The 21,028-nt window shown below is 41.7% G+C and overlaps 1 protein-coding gene across 2 annotated transcripts in view; it reads right to left on the reverse strand.

Moving 5' to 3' along the window:
• The window catches only part of HPSE2 (heparanase 2 (inactive)), a 666,791-nt gene that overhangs the window by 112,766 nt on the left and 532,997 nt on the right, over positions 1 to 21,028 (reverse strand). For both annotated transcript variants that reach the window (XM_042960186.1, XM_042960187.1), the window contains exons 8-9: positions 19,912 to 20,018; positions 14,625 to 14,739 (exon numbers count right to left, since the gene is read on the reverse strand). In XM_042960186.1, the coding sequence (XP_042816120.1) occupies positions 14,625 to 14,739; positions 19,912 to 20,018 (222 nt within the window). The remainder of the gene's footprint in view (positions 1 to 14,624; positions 14,740 to 19,911; positions 20,019 to 21,028) is intronic.

Consider the following 21,028-nt stretch of genomic DNA (forward strand, 5'->3'; position numbering starts at 1 on the left):
GGTAGGCCAGTAGGCTGAAGACCCAGGGAAGAGCTATGTTGAAATTAGAGTCTGAAGAATTATATCTTGCTCAGAGGAGTTCACTTGTGTTTCTATTAAAGCCTTCAACTGATTGGATGAGGCCCACCCACATTATGGAAGATAATACACTTCACTCAAAGTCTACTGATTTAAATGTTATCTCATCTAAAAAGCACCTCTACTGAAATATCTAGAATAATGTTTGGATAAATATTTGGATACCACGGCCTAGACAACTTGATATACAATATCAATCATCATACTGTATGAGACAAATGGAACAAATTTGGTCCCAGTCTCTATCAATCAGATTAATCAGAGTGGCTGATAAAGTAGCACCCTCAAGTGTAAATTTGAGTTCAGCCAAGAACATGTAAAGCCAAGAAGTGGATTATTGGGAGACGCAGTTGGCCACCAGCCCCAATTACTGCTGCATGCTCTCAGTGAGTGTGCTACATTGCCAAGTTTATGTCTTCTGACAAAGAGCAGCTAATAAAGCTACTCACACACCAACTAAATGGGTCAAAGTGACCACAGACAAATAGTCCCCTCTTTTGCATAGACATTTCTCCAAAGAAAAGTCATAAATGGCCACTAAGCACATGAAAAGATGCTCAACATCAGTAATCATTAAAGAAATGCAAATCAAAACCATAATATACCACTTCACATCCACTAGGATTCTTCAAAGTCAGTGTTGTCTAATCAAAAGACAGACAATAATAAGTGTTGGTGAGGATATGGAGAAACTAGAACCATCATACACTGCTGGTGGGAATAAAAAATGGTGAAGTCACTTTGGAAAACAGTTTGGCAATTCCTCAAAAAGTTAATGCATGACTCAGCAATTCCACTCCAAGGTATATGCCCAAGAGAAATGAAAACATGCCACATAAAAACACGTGCACTAAGGTTTAATAGCGGTATTTTTCACAACGGCCAAAAGTAGAAACAGCTCTAGTGTCTATCAACTGATAAATAGACAATAAATTGTGGTGTATCCACACAGTGAAATATTATTCAGCAACTGAAGGGAATAAGGTATTGATACATATTATAATATGGATGAACTTTAAAAACATCATGCTAAGTGAAAGAAGCCAGTCACAAAAAAACCGTATATTGTGTGATTCCATTTACATGAAATATCTAGAACAGGCAAATCCACAGAGATAGAAAGTAGAGTCGTGGTTGCCAGGGGCTGGAGGTAAAGAATGAGGGGTGACTGCTAATAGGTATGGGGTTTCCATTTCAGGTAATATTTGAAAACAGACAGTAGTGATGGTTGCACTACTCCATGAATACACTAAAAACCATTGAACTGTACACTTTTAAAGAGAATTGTATGGTAAGTGAATTTTATCTCAAAAAGCTGTTGTTTAAAAAAAAACCCTAAATTAATGTAAATGCAAAGATTTGCTTACTGGTGGGAAGCTATTCTCTCCCTTAGTGCTCCAATCCTTCCCTTCCCTTCTATCCCAACTCCAGCTGTTTTAAGAAGAAAAATGACTAGAGGTGGGACTGAGGTTTCCCTGTCTCCATGGGGACTGAGAGGCATGTGTATACATTCAAGTATGTGAGAAACTTCAGGGAGGAAGGAACTCAAACTCTCATGACTCTGTTAGATACAAGTTCCCAAGTCACTATCCTATTCATTTTGTTGGGGAGGAGGGCTCTCGAATTCAACTAATAAGATTTGGGCAAGGTTCCCAGTAGGGAAAATAAATCTAAAGTGACCTTGTGGGTAAGGCTCATGGGACCAATTCAATGTCCTGTTGTGGCTTCCAACATACATTCCCTACTGAATATATATTGGCATTGATGTTTTGCATGCTTGTGCCGTGAATGCTCATAATGTCCACAGGGGATTGTCCTGATTGAGGAGAGTCACATGTGGAGAAGTAGTGGGACATTTAGTGGGAATATTCACATATAGTAGGACATGTAAATCATTCCCCAACCCACCTACTAATTCCATTTTGAGTGGTCCCAGGAGGTGAAAGGGAAATCCCAAACTTGATGAAGATCTAAAAGGTAGCATGGATAATTAGAGATGTAATATCTCTCAATACTATAGCCCTGTGTGTACAGAGGAATAGGACCTGGAAATTTATGGCAGATAATCACCAACTGAGTCCAGTTGTTACCCCTACAGCCCCAGCTGTTCCAGACATTGTAACCATACCTGAATCCCACTGCAGGGACTGATGGCACTTTGTATGCTGTCATGGATACCACCAACACCTTCTTTCCTATTCCATTTGGCCAGAAGGCAAGGGTCTGGATCAATTCATATTCATGGCAAAGCCTCCAATACGTTTGCAGTAATTCCCAGGAGGTAAGATTAACGAAGGGGCATTAATGATCTTTTGTCCTTCAGAGCCATCTTGGAATCTTCCTCAAGAACACAAATGCAGGGTGCCTGGTTGGTTAAGCATCTGACTCTTGATTTTGGCTCAGCTCATGATCTCGTAGTTCACGGGATCGAGCCCCATGTCAGGCTCTGTGCTGATGGTACAGAGCCTGCTTCAGATTCTCTCTTTCCCTCTCTCTGCCCCTCCCTTGCTCGTGCTCTAAGTAAATAAATAAACATTAAAAAAAATAAGAACACAAATGTCCCAACGTGGCTCTCCCAAACAATTTACTTGACTCCTGGATCTGGATCTGCTATCCATCATCAAATGGCTAAACATTAGAGGATGGTCCAGCTCCTGCACTACTCATGGTTCTAGGGTTTTAAAGGTTCTAAAGTGGTCCCACTATCAAGGAGGTAGACACATACATATATAATAATGGGGCAAAACGGTAACTGCCTTAAGAGAGGTAGACCCTCTATATTACTCTTTCTTTTTTTAATGTTTATTTATTTTTGAGAAAGAGAGAGAGACAGAGAGAGACAGAGCATGAACAGGGGAGGGGCAGACAGAGACACACACAGAATCCAAAGCAGACTCCAGGCTCTGAGCTATCAGCACAGAGCCTGACACAGGGCTCAAACTTGCAAACCATGAGATCATGACCTGAACCGAAGTCGGACGCTCAACCAACTGAGCCACAAGGTGCACTATATTGCTCTTTTAATACATTCAATATAGACAGTGAAACCAACTTGCTGCTGCATGAAATTGAAATTTTATTCCTTTCTTTTTTTAATTTCATTATTCAGTAAAAATGGAAATCTACAAGAGTCAGCCACTGTTAAATCCCAGGTTTTATCTCCTGGATCATTTTATTTTACCTTGAAGCCAGCCTTTCTGCTTCCTCATTGCCATTTCTATCTGCCTTGCCTGCTAGCAGATAGAATTAACCTGAATTCTTGACTTAACAAAGCTGTGGCAGAACCACAGGGATAAAATGAAATAGTAGTGAAGAGTCACAGAACTCAGAACCACTGGCTCTACCTTGCTGTGTTCCCTTGGGTAAGCTGCTGGACCTCTCTGGGCCTCATTTTTCTTCTCTGCCAAGCAGGATGGGTATATCCTACCTGCCTTATCAGGGAGTTGGGAAGGCCACATGAATTAATAGACGGAAATAAGCTGTGGAAACTTATAGTGGGCCTTAAATAATAAAGTCAAAGAAGCCAAAGAAGAAAACTATTATTATACAGGTTTATGGAATATGAAATGATGTTTTAAAGGGTTTTGAAGATTCTAAAACAATCTACATGTGCCAACTAACATAATTGTAACTAAAATTTTTCATGTTACTTACAATTTGTAAATAGTAATTTATAATTTGTAAACCTACTTTTGGGGATGGCTGTTTCCCACATGTTCCCATCTTTCCGAAGATGTAAGAATTTCATCCAGTTGCAAGGAATAAGTTTCATATCTGTTTAGAATAGGTAATAATGATCACATTATTATGTACTTACTAAGTGTCAGGCACTATTGTTAAGCCCATGAGGCACAGACCATTAGTATCCCCATCATACAGATGATGGAAGATGAAGAATCTGCAAAACATGATGCAGAAAGTAGACAGAAAAGTTGGCATTCACATCCAGATCTGTCTGACTCCAGAGCCCCATCTCTTAAGCACCAAGATCTACTGTCTCCCAGTGTGCACACAACACCTGACAGTAAAAGCCTGCCTCCCATATTTCCATCACTGAGCACTGCACTGCAGCCCCTGGAATCCCAGTCACTAAGCATCTTGAGAGTTCAGTAAGGACTGCCTATGAGTGGGAATTATGGGGGATATAAATACAGGAGAGTAGGAGAGGTGGCTTCTGTTTTCAAGAAGCTGACACAGAGGAAATTCAATGTAACCAAACAACTCTAATAACAAAAGAAAATGATAACTGCTATAACAGGGCTACAAGAGTCTTAAGAAAAGACTTAAGAAAAGAGGGATCCCTTCCTGAATGATTTAAAAGTGAAATAGTGCTTTTTTATTTTAAAGGTTTTAATAATATAAGTTCACCTGGGAGGTCTGTATGAAGATACAGGTATGGAAATCTCGAAGACGAATCAGAAAACATCAGAGCTAAAGGGGGACCTCAGATGGTCACATTCAACAACCACTTTTGAGATGGATCCAGAGCACCCAGTGCCCCAGGATGAATGAGTTGGTGGCAGAACCTGATATCAGATCTAGGACTCCTGCTTTTCCTTCTGTCCTAAGACACTCCTTCCTTTCTAGCACCACAGGGCAAGGAGCTTTCTTAGGAGCAAGTATTCTTTGGGTAACTAATGTCCACTCCTGACATGTTGCACAGGCCTTCCCCAATTATCCCTTCTAGTCTTTTCCCTCCAGCCGGTACTAATGTCTCCTACCCAGAGATCTGGCTCTGGAGATACTGAGTGAACAAGACAGACCTTCACATACATCACCTATCAGCTACCTCTCCAAGGTTCTATGTGTTATCTCTCCAAACAGATTGCAAACATGGAGAGAAAGAACATGTCTTTATTCTTTATGTCCCAGAGCAACTGAAACAGTGCTTTGCTTTAGTGTATGTTACAACACCCTAAGCATGAGGACATAAAAAATTATCACTGAAGTTTTTAAACAGACACCAAAATAGAATAGTCTGATGAAATCCTAAATGTTCACTGCCAGCTTCTGCAAGTATCATTATTCCACCATTCTCATTTCAAAGCCTGTTGAGAGGTGACTTGGGCTGTATGTGGAGATGGCCAGGTCGGTGGCAGAGAAATACAGTAGGCATGAGGCTCAATTGAGGATCCCAGATGTAGGGGCACCACCATGATTCTCACAGAGACTGGAAGCAAAATGGTTTGCCAAGTGTAGAGTAGGAACCAGGTATAGGGGGAGCCCGAGATAAACTGAACCAGGCAGTTCACTGGCTGTCTCTGCGCCTGGCTACGGGTGGACCAGGATTCAGGGTGGCCTTAGAGGCACTTCATGACCTCTGACGTGCCGCTGAGCCTCTCCCCGCCTGTGCTGCGCTCTTTACCTGCTCCCCCAATGGCCGGCTGCCTGCTCCGGTTTTCTATATCCTCTCTCCCCATTCTTCAAATGAGCAGCCTGCTTGCTTCCTACACACCATTCTGAACTTTGTAATTAATTATTTGCTATTTTACTTGTTTTAGTCTCCACTACTAGACTGTAATCTCCAACAAGGGCAGGGTCTTGCCTTTCTCCTTCATCTCTATGTCCTCAGAAACTAGAACAGTGTCTGGCAAATAATAGTCAATGAATATTTATCAAATGAATTTGTGATAGACAGTATTAAAATTTTGTTAATATCTTGATAGGTGAAGCAAAAGTTAAGTACAAAAGAGAAAAGGGGAAGATAATTGCTATTTAATCAGGGTAAATAGAAACTTCTAACCCAGTGGTTCTCAAATCTGGCTGCATGTTAGAATCACTTGGGGAGCTTTAAAAAATACCAACACCTGGTATCCTCTACAGACCAAGTGAATCAGAATCCCTGGTGGTGGTGCCTAAGCACAGGTATTTTTTAAAAGCCCCCTAGGCGACTGTAATGTGCGTAGGCTTGAGATTCACCGTTCTAATGAAGGGAGGCTATAAGGATTTTGACGTCAAGACAAGAACAGTGAATTCTGGAGAAGACAGGCCTGCTCAAGTTAAGTTTAAAGTGAGTCAAAATGATGTGTTCTATTTAGTCCTTTCAATGCTTAAAACCAAATCAGAGATAGATAATAGTTGAAAGTGAGGTAGCTAATGACAGATTTTTAAAAATTTACAGTGTATATTTAAATAGGTATTAAAAACAAAATTCCTGTGTATTTATTCTATCTCTATTTTAAAAGACTCCTGCTTTTATTTACACAACAACAACAACACAATTGAGTTTAGAAAGAACGTAATGTATTCTCTTTGGCTTTCAGGTCACTTCTATCAGAGTCCTGTTGGTTCCTAAATGTCATAACCAGACCTCATTGTGCCCGTAGGTTTTCAATAGAATGCTTAAGAAATAACCTTAAGTTTGTCAAACTGTGGCGGTCGCAAACAATCTTTCCAACCCACCAAAGAGCATTCTATTTTTTCTCCCTTTTCTCTTCCCCCCTCCCTCCATTCCTCTCTTTCTTGTCAGATTATTTTTAAACAATGTCCTTCTCAGTGTTTTAGGTGAACTGATGAGGTTAGGTGAGGTGCGGCTTCTCTCATTTCCAGAGCTTGCCTTGCTCCTCCATCATGTGAAGGCCGCTCTGAGGATGGCACCCGCTCCTGAGCTCAAATGCCGTGCGGCTATAATTGCTTCTTCTCCCTAATTTATTTAGGTTGCCGCACGCCTTCCCGTAGCTGAAATCCCTCAGAACTGCAATCTGGGAGCAATATAAATGGTTGATGGCAGTGAGAGATTTTCAATTGTTGCTTCTCGGTGATTCACGTAATGTGCTGTCATTAGCACTTTGATGTGACATATCATGGTTGCCAGGGCTTATTGGGCCATTTATAAATACCAAATGAAGGTGTTAGAGTTGGTACTGCAGTGTGGTTACTGCCTTCATTGCCTTCACTGGGAAAGGCTGGCAGCGTCTTCTCGGGAGGAAAATAAATTGTAATTTTTAGTTTGCCTTTAACCATTTGCAGTCAATCCCTCTCAAGGGCAAGAATCACGCTTCCTTTTTTGTTTCTCTAGTTTTCCTGTAATTTAATTTTTGCAAAAATATCTACTTTTCATACGATAGTTACCATTACTTTAGTTGATTTCCAGATTATCTGTACAAATAGTCAAATGAATACTATCTCACTACAGCTAAGTCACGTCATTAATGATAATTATCACTATGACTTACAGAATTTTACACTCACAAAGTGACTTTATAAACAATAACAGCAGCTGACACTTATTGAGTACTTACTATGTGGTCAAAGACACACAGGCATTGGCTTGTCCCATCCTCTCCAGCAATGCTATGAGACAGACACTTCTGTTGCCCCCATTTTACAAGGGGAGATTGATGTTTTTTTGAGGGTTACGAAGCTAGTAAATGGTGAGGCTGGGTTTGAAACTCAGGTCAGCCTGATTCCAAAGCCAATAGTTTTAAGTACTGCTTTCAAATACTCCCCACTCCCCACCCCAGCATAGTTAGGCCCCCTTTCTAGAGCCGGAAACACGGTGCTGCACACCGCGCCCGTGCCTTCTGACTTCACACGCAGAGCTCTTTCTCCAGCCCGAGGCAGCCTGCATCAGGCTGAGCTGGTGTAAGTGCTCAGGTGTGTTGCTCACATCCCATGTGCACCGCTCAGGTTGAGAACTAAGCAAAGGATGAGGACTGGTAGTTCAAAATCAGAGGGGCTTCCATTTAAAGCGGTTGAGGCAGAAGAGCTGCCAGCCCGGTCTGATGGGGCAGCCACAAGCTCTGAGCTGAGAGGCCAGGGTTTAGAGGCACAGAGGAGGAAAGAAGCAAGTCACACCTGCTGGGCATGCAGCCCGGGAGCTATGGCCACTGACATGAGCCAGCCTGGATCTCAGTGATTGATGGCGCAGCGGTGGAAGCCCTTCTCTCAGCGGCTGCAGGGCCCCACAAAGAAAGGCTGCTCATGGAGAAGTCTTTGTCAGGGCCTCTAATGAGAGGATTGGGTTTCACATCACAGCTACCCCTAAACAGGTACATTCTGCTTCTTTCATCTTCCTGATGGCTCCCACGGGAAAGAAAAGAAAAAGAAAGGCAGCTATACCAAGAAACAGGTCACAGGCTGGTTTGGCTAGGGTTTGTACCTCCCCCGCCCCACCACCTCCAGGGCTGTAGCTTTGAAATTCTTTAATTTTCACACACCCTGTGTGGCCACTGGACAGCAATGGGAAAAGCTTTCCTAAGAAATTTTTCATAATCCATCTGCCACGACTCTGGGAAATTGATGCCCTGTCCCTTTGCACATGCTATTGCCTCTGTTTGGAAGATCCTCCCCAGACCCCAAGCTCTTCTTCCTATGGCTAACATGTCCTTCTCCTTCAAGATCCAGCTCAGGCATTGTCTCCTCCAGAAAGCCTTCCTTGATGTCCCATTCCTGCCCTCCACCCAGGCTGGCTTCTGTTCCTCTTCTGTCCTGCTAAAGTACATCTGCCACAGTTCCTGCTGACTCCTCTGTCCTCCATCCACACTCTAAGCTCCTTGATGGCCAGGACAGTGTCCCCAGGGCCCATCACTGCATCTAGCATACAGCATAAGTGTAATGAGTGTTTATGAATAAATGAATCATGAATAATAAATGAATTAGGCTGGGATAATATTTGCTTAATTACTTAAAGACTTAATTCTTTCAAAACACGATTTTTTTCTTTAAAAAATAGCCTTGGGGTGCCTGGGTGGTGCAGTCAGTTAAGTGCCGACTTTGGCTCAGGTCATGATCTCATGGTTGGTGAGTTTGAGCCCTGCGTCAGGCTCTGTGCTGACAGCTCAGAGCCTGGAGCCTGCTTCGGATTCTGTGTCTCCCTCTCTCTCTCTCTCTGCCCCTCCCCTGCTTGCACTCTGTCTCTCTCTCTTTCCCAAAAATAAATAAACATTAAACAAATTTTTTTAAATACTAAAAATAAAAAAAAAACGCCTTAGGGATGTCTGGGTAGCTCAGTCAGTTGAGCATCTGACTCTTAATTTCAGTTCAGGTCATGATCCCAGGGTCATGGGATCGAGCCCCACATTGGGCTCCACACTGAGTGTGGAGCCTGCTTAAGATTCTCTCTCTCTCGGGGCACCTGGGTGGCTCAATTGGTTGAATGTTTGACTTTAGCTCAGGTCATGATTTCGTGGTTCGTGAGTCTGAGCCTACATCAGGCTTGCTGCTATTAGCGTGGAGCCTGCTTCGGATCCTCTGTCCCCCTTTCTGCCCCTCCCCTGTTTGCATTCTCTCTCTCCCACAAAAAGAAATAAACATTTAAAAAAAGATTCTCTCTCTCTGTGCCCCTCTCTCCCCTTCATGTGCTTTCTATTTCTAAAATAAAAATTAAAAAAAAAATTTTAAAGCCTTTATTTTTTTTCAGATTAAAAAAGCAATAATGCTGACTATAGCAATTTTACATATAAAAGAAATCCACAAAGAAGAAAATTAAAACTGTCTATAATCCCACTACCCAAACAAAACCACTTTTAGATATATGAAGAGATTCCAGTAATTTTCTATGTGTATAAATATATATGAAATCAGAATCCTATAATCAGAATCCTATTGTCCTATCTAATTTTCTCAAGGAACATAACAGTATCTTTTGGAGCTAGATAGAAAAGACATTTTTTATTGCAATTTAAGTGATGAAAAAACTGGTACCAAAAATACACAGCTAATTAATGGCAGAGTTAAGAACAGTACCTATGAATCCTGTCATAGTCCCAGGCTCCTGCTGCTCCCCATGGGGCCTCCTATGTAAGTGGTGTTGTTCTTACAAGAAGAAATTGTGCATTAATCCAGCATCGATGGAACATGGGTTTGTAACTGGACATTCTCAGGAAAGAGACAGACTGAAGCTAATCCTGCATCTGTGTCGTGGCTGTGCAGTGCATCAGGGGCACTGTCTTACATGTTCAAGGAAAACAAGGATGGAGCACTTAGGACCTCATCCCTGTGACAGGCTAACCAGCAGAGTTAGGCAGGCACCATTAAGATTCAGAATCTCCTTCCAGTAACCAAATGACACCTGAAGGCTTGGCTTGGAGCATGTTGCTGTGGGAACCAGAGCCATAGGCTCAATCCCACCATAAACTAGTGAGTAATATTCCAGTCTATGACCACTGACTATATCCTAGTATACAGAACGCTGTATACAGTAAGTGCTCAGTAAATGTGCATTGGGTTGAACTGAATATTATTATTCAGCAGTGACAATCAGCAAAAAGAAGGTGACAGCAAATATAATTATCACCAGCACTACACCCAGTAGAGAAAACACAGTCCAGTGGGAACTAGCTTTCTGTTTTATTCTAGAAGACTAAACTGTAATCCCCCAAACACAAACACACGCCAGACTGTTAGCTCTGCAGATGAGGGAACCATATCTTATTTATCTCTGTGTCCCCAGAATACCTAGCACAGAGCCAGACACATTTGAAGTGTCAATGTTTTTTGAATTGAATTATATTTGCTCGGCTGGCGTGGGAGTTAAAAAGATGTTGACTAGTAATTCACCATTCCCTTCCCTGGAAGCTCTGTAAATCAAGCTCTTAAAAAAAGCACAAGCTAAATTCCAAAACCCTCTCGTAGGAGAAATGCCCACGGCTGGTGGGGTCTGGACTATGTCCACCAAATGTGCAGATCTCTTCTGCACAAACATCACTTACTCCCAAGGGAGCCCCTGACTGGCTGACTGGCTGTGGAGACTCACACATTCCCTCTTTCCCAATGGCAGGCAGGTCAGGGGAAAGGGGTGGGAGTTGGTGATGAAGCACTGCTGAACTAAATGTTCTCCTCTTCCCAGGAGAGGGAAAATCTCCAACAGTAGGAGTGTTGGCACTTTTCTAGAGGAACAACCATAAAGAACATGGGATGTAGCTGGAAATGATCTTTTGTGAAGACAAGTTTCTTTTTTAAAGGGCCACCCTCATCTTCTCTCTTACCTTAGACTGGAGCAGCACTATTGGAATGGCCTTGTCAGAGCTGCTAGAATCCTACAAGCTGGGATCAAAGTTGACTGGGCAGGTGGAGGGGTAAAATGGGATATGGGCTAAGCAGCCATTAGGCCAAGATCCTCACTTTTTTCTAAGTTTATCTAAGAGCAGCAACAAAACAGAAACAAAAACAAAACAGTATTTGCTAATAAGGTCTTTTCCTTAAATGCACTGAGCTGGGTTTGAAGAAACTGGAATGGAGAATACTGGTTTTTCTGGAAGACAATCAAAACACAACTCACGAATCCCCTAAGCTTTCAACAAACTCTCTTGAAGATTTAATCACAACATAAAATCCACAAGTTTTTACTGGCAATGTTCGGTCATCAACTGCACAACTCTCTGAAGTGGCAACCAGTATGACTCCCAGGTCTGTCTCCATTACCCATTCCAGAGCCTGCTGGCAAGGTCTGTTTGACTGGTGCCCTGGTCTAGCCTAGGAAATTTTTTCCAGGGTCAAGTTCTCCCAGCTATCAAGTTCTCAACTTATAAGGTGCAGAATTTATTAGCACAAAGAAAGATAAAAAGAAAGCCTGAAGCCTGCTACCTTAAGTGCTTTTACACTTTATCAGAGTGTGGTGTTTCTAGGAATACAGCTGCCCAGCTCACTTGAGCGGTTGTGCTGAATCAGTGGGACTTACTTTAGCTTGCCATGAACTCATGTGAGCTCTGCTGCCACCACCTATCAAGTGAGGTCTCTTGTGCTGGGCTTGTAAAGGAAGTCCCCTGCAACAACACTTATTTGGGGAGAACCAAAGCCATGAGGACTTGCACCTTTAACCTACACACAGCCAGCAAAGGTGCACAGAGAACTGATATGGAATCCAGGTTTGTCCAACTCTGGAAATCAAGCCTGTCTAGTCACCCGAAGACCATCTTTTTTTAGCTTAAGGTTTTCTTCTCTCCAGTTCCTTAAGATGCCCATTTCCATCTCCAGACCCAAATGAAGCAAGTATTGGCTGCAGACCACAGGACAGACACCAAAGAGTACCTCAAGGAAGAGAGAAGACAATCAGATGTAGAACTAACTACAAAACTCTGAGAGCTCCAGCTCCTTGTACTTGTCTGACCTTGGACAAGCCACTTAATATCTTCACAGAGCCTTAGTTTCTCTTCAGCAAAATAAATATAAATAGTTCTACTTCTCTCACCAGCCTCTCTTCAGAGCAATTACGACCAAGTGCAATTACCTTGTTTATATGTTTATTTATTTTCCATTTTTCACTATGCTTCATTAGCTTATAAGCTCCAAGGGTTCAGGAACCTTGTCTGTTTGGTTCATCAAAGAGGCCCTCTGCCAGGAATAATTATCAGCATGTAGTACATGATCAGGAGGAGTGAATGAAATCTGAATGAGGAAGGGAGGGGATAAAGGCAAGAAGGGAGGACAGAGAAGAGGGAGGACAGCGTATATGGAGCATTGTTGAGGTACCATATATGAAAGTGGTCTGTACATTATTATTACAACTACAAATAACAGCTGATGCATTAATTGTACTAGATCTTTTAAAAATATAAGCTAGGTTGTATTGCTTCCCTGCATAAAACCCTCCAGTGGCTTTTCATACTACATACAATAAAGTCAAACTCCTGTTAACTGACAAAGCCCTATGTGATCTATGTGGCCTCATGTCCAACCAGTCTCCCCCTTCTCTGTCAGGCCCCCATCACTCTGGTGTCCTTGTGTTTCCTCAAACATGCCCAGTCCATTCCTGCCTTGGAGCCTTTGTGCTAGCCCCTTCCCCTACCTGAAAGTTCCTCTACAAAATCCGCATGGCTGGTTCCTTGTCATTGGGCTCTTGCCTTAAATGTCACCTTCTCAGAGAAGCCTTCCTATACACGCATTCCAAAAGAGCCCATACTGTCTTCTTGTTCTAGTACTCTATTATTTGTTTATTCATTTATTTATTATTAATCTCCTCCCCAGTGCCTGATGGGTCAATAAATATTTATTTTTGTATGACATTATATTTGTTTAATGCTGACACCTCATAGAGACTTTTCTAGTTATTATTTTGTTTTATCTCTACAAGTTTATGAGCTCAAATAAACAAACTGAAAATTCCCTCTGCACTGTACATTAGCTTGCCCCCCCACCCTGCCCCCAAACACACACACTTTCAGAGAGGTATCCCGGCCTGCGAACAAAAGCGACTGTGCTAATCAGTTTTAATACTTGTGATTTGACTGGAGTTATGTACAATCAGTGATATAATCATTACCGAGTACTCTAATCTAGAGGGACTCTTTGGAGACATGAAAATGGTACTGTTGGGTGCCACACTGGTCTCTGTTCTGGGTTTGGAGGCCTCCTGGCTCAGGGCAGGGGTGAGAATGAGAGGAATACAGGGTAGAAATAGGCAGAAGGAAGTAAACGGCAGACACTCACTGATTCCACTTGGGTTTGCTTAGTGTGAACCCAAGGGCAGCACTAATTCTGTTGGAAGAGCACTGGATAGGGTGCAGGGATGGGTTCTAGAGCTGGCTCTACATCTCCCTTCCCCTCCTCCTACCTGGACTATCAGCTCCTCTGTTTTTGTTTTTTTCGTTTGTTTTTCATTTATTTATTTTTGAGAGAGCTTGAGAGAGAGCGTGAGCACAAAGCGGGGAGAGGCAAAGAGAGAGGGAGACACAGAATCCGAAGCAGGCTCCAGGCTCTGAGCTGTCAGCACTGAGCCTGACATAGGGCTTGAACTCAAATAATGACCTGAGCCGAAGTCGGCTGCTTAACTGATTGAGCCACCCAGTGCCCCTCAGTTCCTCTGTTACCGGAGATGTGACCAGATCTCCTCAAAGGGGAACCCCAGCTCTCATAGTCTGTGAGCTAATGAGAGGAGTCTGACCTTTCTCCATGACCACGATGTCTGTGAAAAGGATAATCCATGTAATATTTCTGATGAGTGCAGCTTTCTGGACTAAGTGGGATCTCTGTGATTGCTCAATACAGGAATGAACCAAACTAAGTTCTCTGCTCCTGCCATTCTTCTTTAGCCTTCCTTTTCCCAGAGAAGCTGGTGTTCTGGGCAAATCCCCTCGTTATCACATAGGGATCAACACCTAACTGTAAGTGCACTTAAGCCACTCCCAAGAGATGGGTTCATACTGCATCTGATCATGGCCAACGCGCTCCCATCTGCTTTCAACATGTTGCATCTGACGTTAACTAATGTCTCCTATTAGCATTAAAAGAAAACAATCTGGAAAAATTCACTCTCAAGCAGAGTTCAAACAGGCTACAAGTAGATGTGGAATCTCAACTGCACAAGGTTTGTTTAAATAATGGTAGTAAACAAATATATAAATATATAAAAATTCATATACATACATAAATGTATATATGTATATACATACAGGCATATTACATAGGTGTGTATATATAGATGTGTGTAGTGAAGCCAAAAGTCTGTGAAATGGGTCAAGAGAACAACGACATGAATGCTTTTGTTCAATTTATGAAATTAACAGGTAACAGAGGGAGGAGGAAAATTCTCCCATTGTGGAACAAGGTATAATCAAAACAACTGAATCACATGGAAAAGGAGTTAGGAATCTTTATCTCACACTTACTGGTAATGGGTTGAAATTCTGGTCCACAAGGTGATTGTATCCATGGTCAAAAAATGAGTGTCGTATCACAACGTCAATACCCTGATTGGCCAGCATTCCTAAAGTGTTCAACCATCTAAAAATCAGGAAAAAATGCTACATCAATACATCTTAAAAGTGCCATATAACAAGCTTTGTCGGGATTGGCTAACACACATGCATATACACCAACACCCACCATGAAATTTACCTAGTACTTTAAAGGAGAAGATTATTTTAAGCAGTGAGTACATAGCTGGAAGACACTTAGAGATTTTCAAATCCAGCCTCTTCATTTTATAGGAAAAGAAGCAGAGATCCAGAGGAGGAAAATAAATTGCCCTTGGCCACAGAATATTTTGTTGCTAATGACTTACTCCTATAAAGAAGTAAAATTAAAAAAAAAAAATGAACTAACTAAAATGAATACCCTAGCCACTTGTAAGCCTAATTATCATCCCTCTACCCCCGGCCATGGGACACAATCACAGGAGCATGCACACCATATTCTCTGTCACTCAAACTCCTCTGCTTGCACCCTATCACCATACATGTACCTTTCCTGGGACTCTAACATACTCTTATGACCTATTGGTTCAAGAAGGGGTCAGCCATTTGCATCCCTCATATATCACTGTCAACAGTCAATAAAATAATAATTTTCCTTGGCACTATAATTAACCATGCAGAGATTCAAGTATGCTACCATTACACATATCACAATTAAGGACCTGCATTGTTCACACATTATCACATATTCCACTATGCCAAATACCCACTTTCCAGGGCATGCTATCCTTCAAAAGTACTTCCCTCTTGGTTCTTCCAACACCCACTGCTAACTCTGCCTTTATTATTTATTCATTCAATTTGTTCACTCATTCACTTATTCATTTAATTTTCTTCTGTATTCCAAATTCTGAAACTTATGGAAATTTCTAATTGTAAGAATATATGTAAGATAAATGTGACTGGGAGCTTCAGTCTTCCAGTATAAAAGATAAGGCATTTCACAATCTTTCCTGAGCATGTGTATGAGCCTATAATCTGTACCTCTTCTCCCCTCTGCTCTCACCCTAAATTCCATTCCCTGACTCTAAAACTATTCTTGGCTGCCCCAAACGAGCATACTTTGACATACTCACCTGAGTCTCCATACATGTTTTAACTTCTGCTTAGAATTCCCTTCCTCTCCTCCTCTAACCCACCTTATCTGGCAAATTTCTTCCCATCTGTTAACATGTCTCCAAGTCAAGTGCCATCTCCTTCCAAACCCTGCTGGTACAGAACAGTAGTACCTTTTTCCTCTGTACCTTCCCAGAACTCTTATTTATACTCTCTGCCTGCCCACGATAATTTCTTTCTTTCTTCTCTGCTGTCTTCCAGTTGGTTATGAGCTAACTGAGAACAGACACAATGGTTTAGCTTTGTACCCAAAACACTCATCTCAGTTCCTAGTGTAATGTGGGTGCTTCACACTCTGTTAAGTTGACATTGATCTGGACAAAATTAGATTGGAGGAACTTTGAGAATCAGCATTCAGCATACTAGGGACAAATTATGCATAGCTATGATTTCCCAAATTTGAAACCATATGGAATGCCAAACCAGTGACTTGTAGAATTAAGCTTTTTCTTTACTAGAATAAAGCACATTGCTAATTTTTATGTTATGAATGAATATTATTAGCATTTTAAAATCTGTTTCACATTGACAATTATTTTATTCTCATAAAAACTAAGAAATATTTACTGATAATTAGAGTTACAAAAACAAAACAAAGAAAAATGCAAAAACAAAAGTTTTAAATCAAAAAGAAAATCCAACAATTATATAATAGAACTGTTATTGTTGTTGTTGTTGTTTTTGTTGTTGTTGTTGTTGTTGTTCAGACTGGGACACTGTGACCCGGGAACTGAAATTACTTTGGGAATATCACATGGCTAAGCTATTTGCCTTTATTATTTTTATTAATTTACCAACCCCATTTGGTTTTTCCTTTAGCCACTGAGACACATATTAATGTCCTGGGGTAGAACTATCACGTGAATTCTGGACTGATGCCTCCTAAGTCAGTGCTCTTTCCACTAATGTAGCACAAATACAATAGGATTTATATCTAACAAGTATTTATCTATAAAAACAAGTATGTCTAATTCACCCTCCTATCCCTATGCTTGCTGAATGAAGAAATGAAATGATAAGTAAACACATAATCACATCTAGCCGCAGCTGGATATCAATGTATTTTGGAATTTAAAATATTCCATTTGTTCATTCATTCATTATTCATTCAACAACATTAATTAATCGGCTGTAAATGCCAGACCTTGTTCTCAGCATTGAAGATAGATACGAAAATGCTTGTGTGACCATGTAAGTCATTTGTAAAGCACTGGGTATGTAAATACCTGTATTCATTTATACAAATGTATAAATTCCTACTTGTGACCTCTGCAGACCCTATAACAGTGATCCGCAAAAAATATATACTCAACAAATGAATGCTGACTAGTAAATCTGGCTTGTCTTTGTTGTTGATGTTGTTTTCCTAGTATGGGCAGTTTTTGAAGGAACTCTAAAGTGAGAGAGAAGAATATACATCCTCCTTTCCAAACCCATATCCTCTATGCACGTTCTGGTCTGGAGCGTTCAAAAGGACTATAGCCAGAACCTCTCCTTCCCCGTACTCTTCAGAGTGGAATGGTTTGTACTTAAGTTGTCTTCCTCTTCCTCTTGTAAATACTAAGCACTCTGACAGGGGAAATAAATGGTGTTCCAAGTCTCCCTTTCATGCACAAGTATAGAAAAGTGGCAAGATGACTGGTATATCCCACCAAGGATACTACTGCGGCCATTATTTTCCATTCCACAAAAGTTTATTGAATATCTACTGGGTGGCAGACACTACTGGGTGCTAGAGGCACAGTAGTGTGCCAAGGGTATATCTGTGGTGCATCAGAGAATCATAAAGCCCTAACTGGGAAAACTACCCTTGAATACTTGGCAGCAGAGAATTCTGCTTCATGCATAAACATTCAAGTGTCCTGGCAAGCTCTCAGTTATGCCATATATGAAAAAAAGCCTGAAAGGTGCCTTTTTCCAAGGAATCTTGCTAGTCTTCTGGAGCTTCTTAGAATGCTTCAATTCCCCCCTCCCCTCCAGGAAGCAATTTATGTCCCTTGGAGAACTAGACTCGAAGGACACTTGGCTGGGTGCTGCCAGCAGAGGTGAGAGCAAATGGGTGATAAAGAGGTAAGAGAGAACCAGGAGCCAAGTGAGCTAGTTTTCATTTGATTTGTGTCAACCACATACTGAATACCTGAACTACAACCTAACCCTGAACAACTCTGTTGATCTGGATTTATTGCAAAGTGACCACAGAGATCTATGGATATTTGGCTGGTGCTCAGATATCTTTCCAGTTCCCCCCGCCTCCGAAGGGCTGTGGTGTTTCTCATTTCACATCATTCCCTAAAGGGAAGAATGCTCAGGAAAACAGTTACAACTGGGCTGCTTGCTGGCCCTGCAGCAAAGTCTGTCTATGATGGCTGTGCAAAAGCCATTCCTCTGCTGATTCTCAGAGGCCCCTCCCTGCCGTACTAACGGCCACTGGCTTCTCATCCTTACCCCACGGCTCACAGTGAAACCTGGTGGGAAGCATATTATTGAAAGAAGACTCTCAGAACCACTGTATCAAATGCTGATTCATTCCATTTCATTCATTTGAACCATGCTCACTGAACAACTGCTCTGTGCCACTCAATGGTAGGTGCTGAGAACACAAGAATCGAAGACACAAGGTATCATCATATATTTTACTGACTCATTATCTTCATCTGCATGTGCCAGGATTCCATCTGCAAAGACAATCTGCTTGACTGGCTTGATTTGTCTTTTATAAATGTATTAAAATAAGCCTTAATGGAGGGAAACTACGAGTGTATAATTAGGAACAGCTGTTAGTAGTGAAACACAAAGCTCAGGGCTTTGTGAGCTCACTTCTTAGGAGGACCTTGCTCAGACAAAAAAAAAAAAACAAACAAACAAACAAAAAAAAAAACCGGGGCCACAGGACTAGAATTGAACAGGAACAGGGCATTTGGTTAGTCTGTGATCCTGAGGGGTCTGTCCCTGCAACATGATGCTGGCAGGCCAGTCAGAGCCCTTTATGCTTCTGGTGTTAAGTCGTTCAGATAACTGCAGTAGCCTTCAAATCCACTTTCCCATCTCCTGCCTCTCCAAACTCTTGTGCATACTATTCTCAGCGCCAACATTTAAAAACACAGGTCAGATGGTATCTCTTCCTTCCTCCAAAATCTTCAATGGCTTGCCACGGAGTATAGAACAAGGCTTCATTTCCTCTGCCTGGCTTTCAAGGCCTTCCATGCTTGATGGAAAACTCCTCCCTTGTCTCAACCCTCACTACATCCCTGCAGCTACTGAGGCTTTCTTCACACGAATCATTTCCCCTCCCCTGTGCCTTTGCTGGAAATGTTCCTTCTGCCTAGCATGCTCTCCTCCACTATCACCACCATTCTCCACCTATAGAAATTAGAGTAATCTTTCTATGTCCCACTCAAATGCCACTTTGTCCATGAAGCCCTTCCTGATCCTCCCAGGGACAGAAACTACCGGTTCCTTTGCATGACTACCACTGCTTTTGAAGCAGAAAGGAAGATGGTCTAAGGTAGTGGCAAAGAGGCTTGACTCTGAAGCAGATTGCCTGGGCTTGAGTCAAAGCTCTCACATCTATCTCTTTGGGTTGTTGTAAAATAATAGTAACTGTATCACTGGTTGTTAAATTATTAGATACAGAGAGAGCGCTTCAGAAAGCATGTAACACATATAGTTAAAATTATTATTATTTATTATTATTATGGCACTAATCTCCCACACCTTTTCTTAGCTCCTCTTTCTGTTCCTCCGATCTTACTCTTACCTATTTCCTAGGACTATGGTGAAAAATGGATGAGAAATTGTATGTTGTCTGCACTGTGTTTTGAACTATAGACATTAAATAAAGGTCATATGACTATTATGGTCACTACTACTGCTACTGTTACTACTATCTTTGCTCTGATGCCTGTGCTTGACGTCTTAGGATCCAGGGAAGTCACTTATCACTGTTTGTTGAATGGGTTAAACCCATTCACAAAGGAACAGATACAGAACTTTCAATAGGAAATGAACCTCCCCCTCCAATAGGCAGAATAACACACTTTCTTTCCTCAAAATCCCTGGGAATGAAATTGCATGTGTTACTCACAAGAATCCTGCAGCATAGGAATCTGATAGATTGTTTGTGCCTCCAGCTGAGGTGGTCACCACACCTTCAAGCCAAATCTTCTTTCCTGGGGTGTATGTATTAACCACCTGTTCACATAACAGAAACAGAAGGGGATATGAGATTTTTAAAAGTTACTCCCAAGTGAGAAGGAACACACATTCCCTTAAGGGAGTTCTGTTGATACCTTGCTCCCAGATGGTCATGATCTGTGCTTTTTTCATGATGACTCACCCCATGCAATGAGCTGACGCACGTGCATGCGCGTGCGCGCGCGCACACACACACACACACACACACACACATTAACACTGACACATGTCCACTCAAAGAAATGATCATTTTTTTCCTAAGTAATCCCAAGTGAAAATGTGACAGTAGGACAAGTGCATTTTCTAGGACACAAGTTGAATGCAACACCAGTCGCTGGAAAGTATAAATCATATGATATCTCTCTATTAACAAGTATTGAGAAGGAAATTTTCTTTTTTTTAAGTTTTTTTTTTCATGTTTATTCATTTTTGAGAGAGAGACAGACAGAGCATGAGTGGGGGAGGGGCAGAGAGAGAGAGACACAGAATCTGAAGCAGGTTCCAGGCTCTGAGCTGTCAGCAGAGAGTCAGATGTAGGGCTTGAATCCACAAACCGTGAGATCATGACCTGAGCAGAAGTTGGACGCTTAACCGACTGAGCTACCCAGGTGCCCCTTGAAGGAAATTTTCTTAATACTCTGGTATGGCACATGCCAGGATGAGTCTACTATCCATGCATTAGAAGTCATGAATCATGAAGGCAGAGGTCAATGTTTGTGAGAAGTATTTTATAATCACCAAGGCATGTATATATATTACAACCATATTTTGGAGAATAACTGCAGTGAATGTAAAACAAAATCACTGATCCAGGGGTGAAAGATCCTACCTAGGGAACTTACTAAGCAGAAGAACAGCATCTTGTTAAAAGGTGGCCCTCTGAAGTTTTAAAATGGCCCAGTCTCTGGTCCACAAGTTGGAAGCTGGCCATACTACCCAGATTAAGGCTCAGATCCCCTAGATAGCAATCTGGCAGTATTTAGGGATCATGTACTTTGGGTGCCCCT

This window comes from Panthera tigris, chromosome D2, assembly GCF_018350195.1.
Source record: "Panthera tigris isolate Pti1 chromosome D2, P.tigris_Pti1_mat1.1, whole genome shotgun sequence".
Classification (NCBI taxonomy): Eukaryota; Metazoa; Chordata; class Mammalia; order Carnivora; family Felidae; genus Panthera; species Panthera tigris.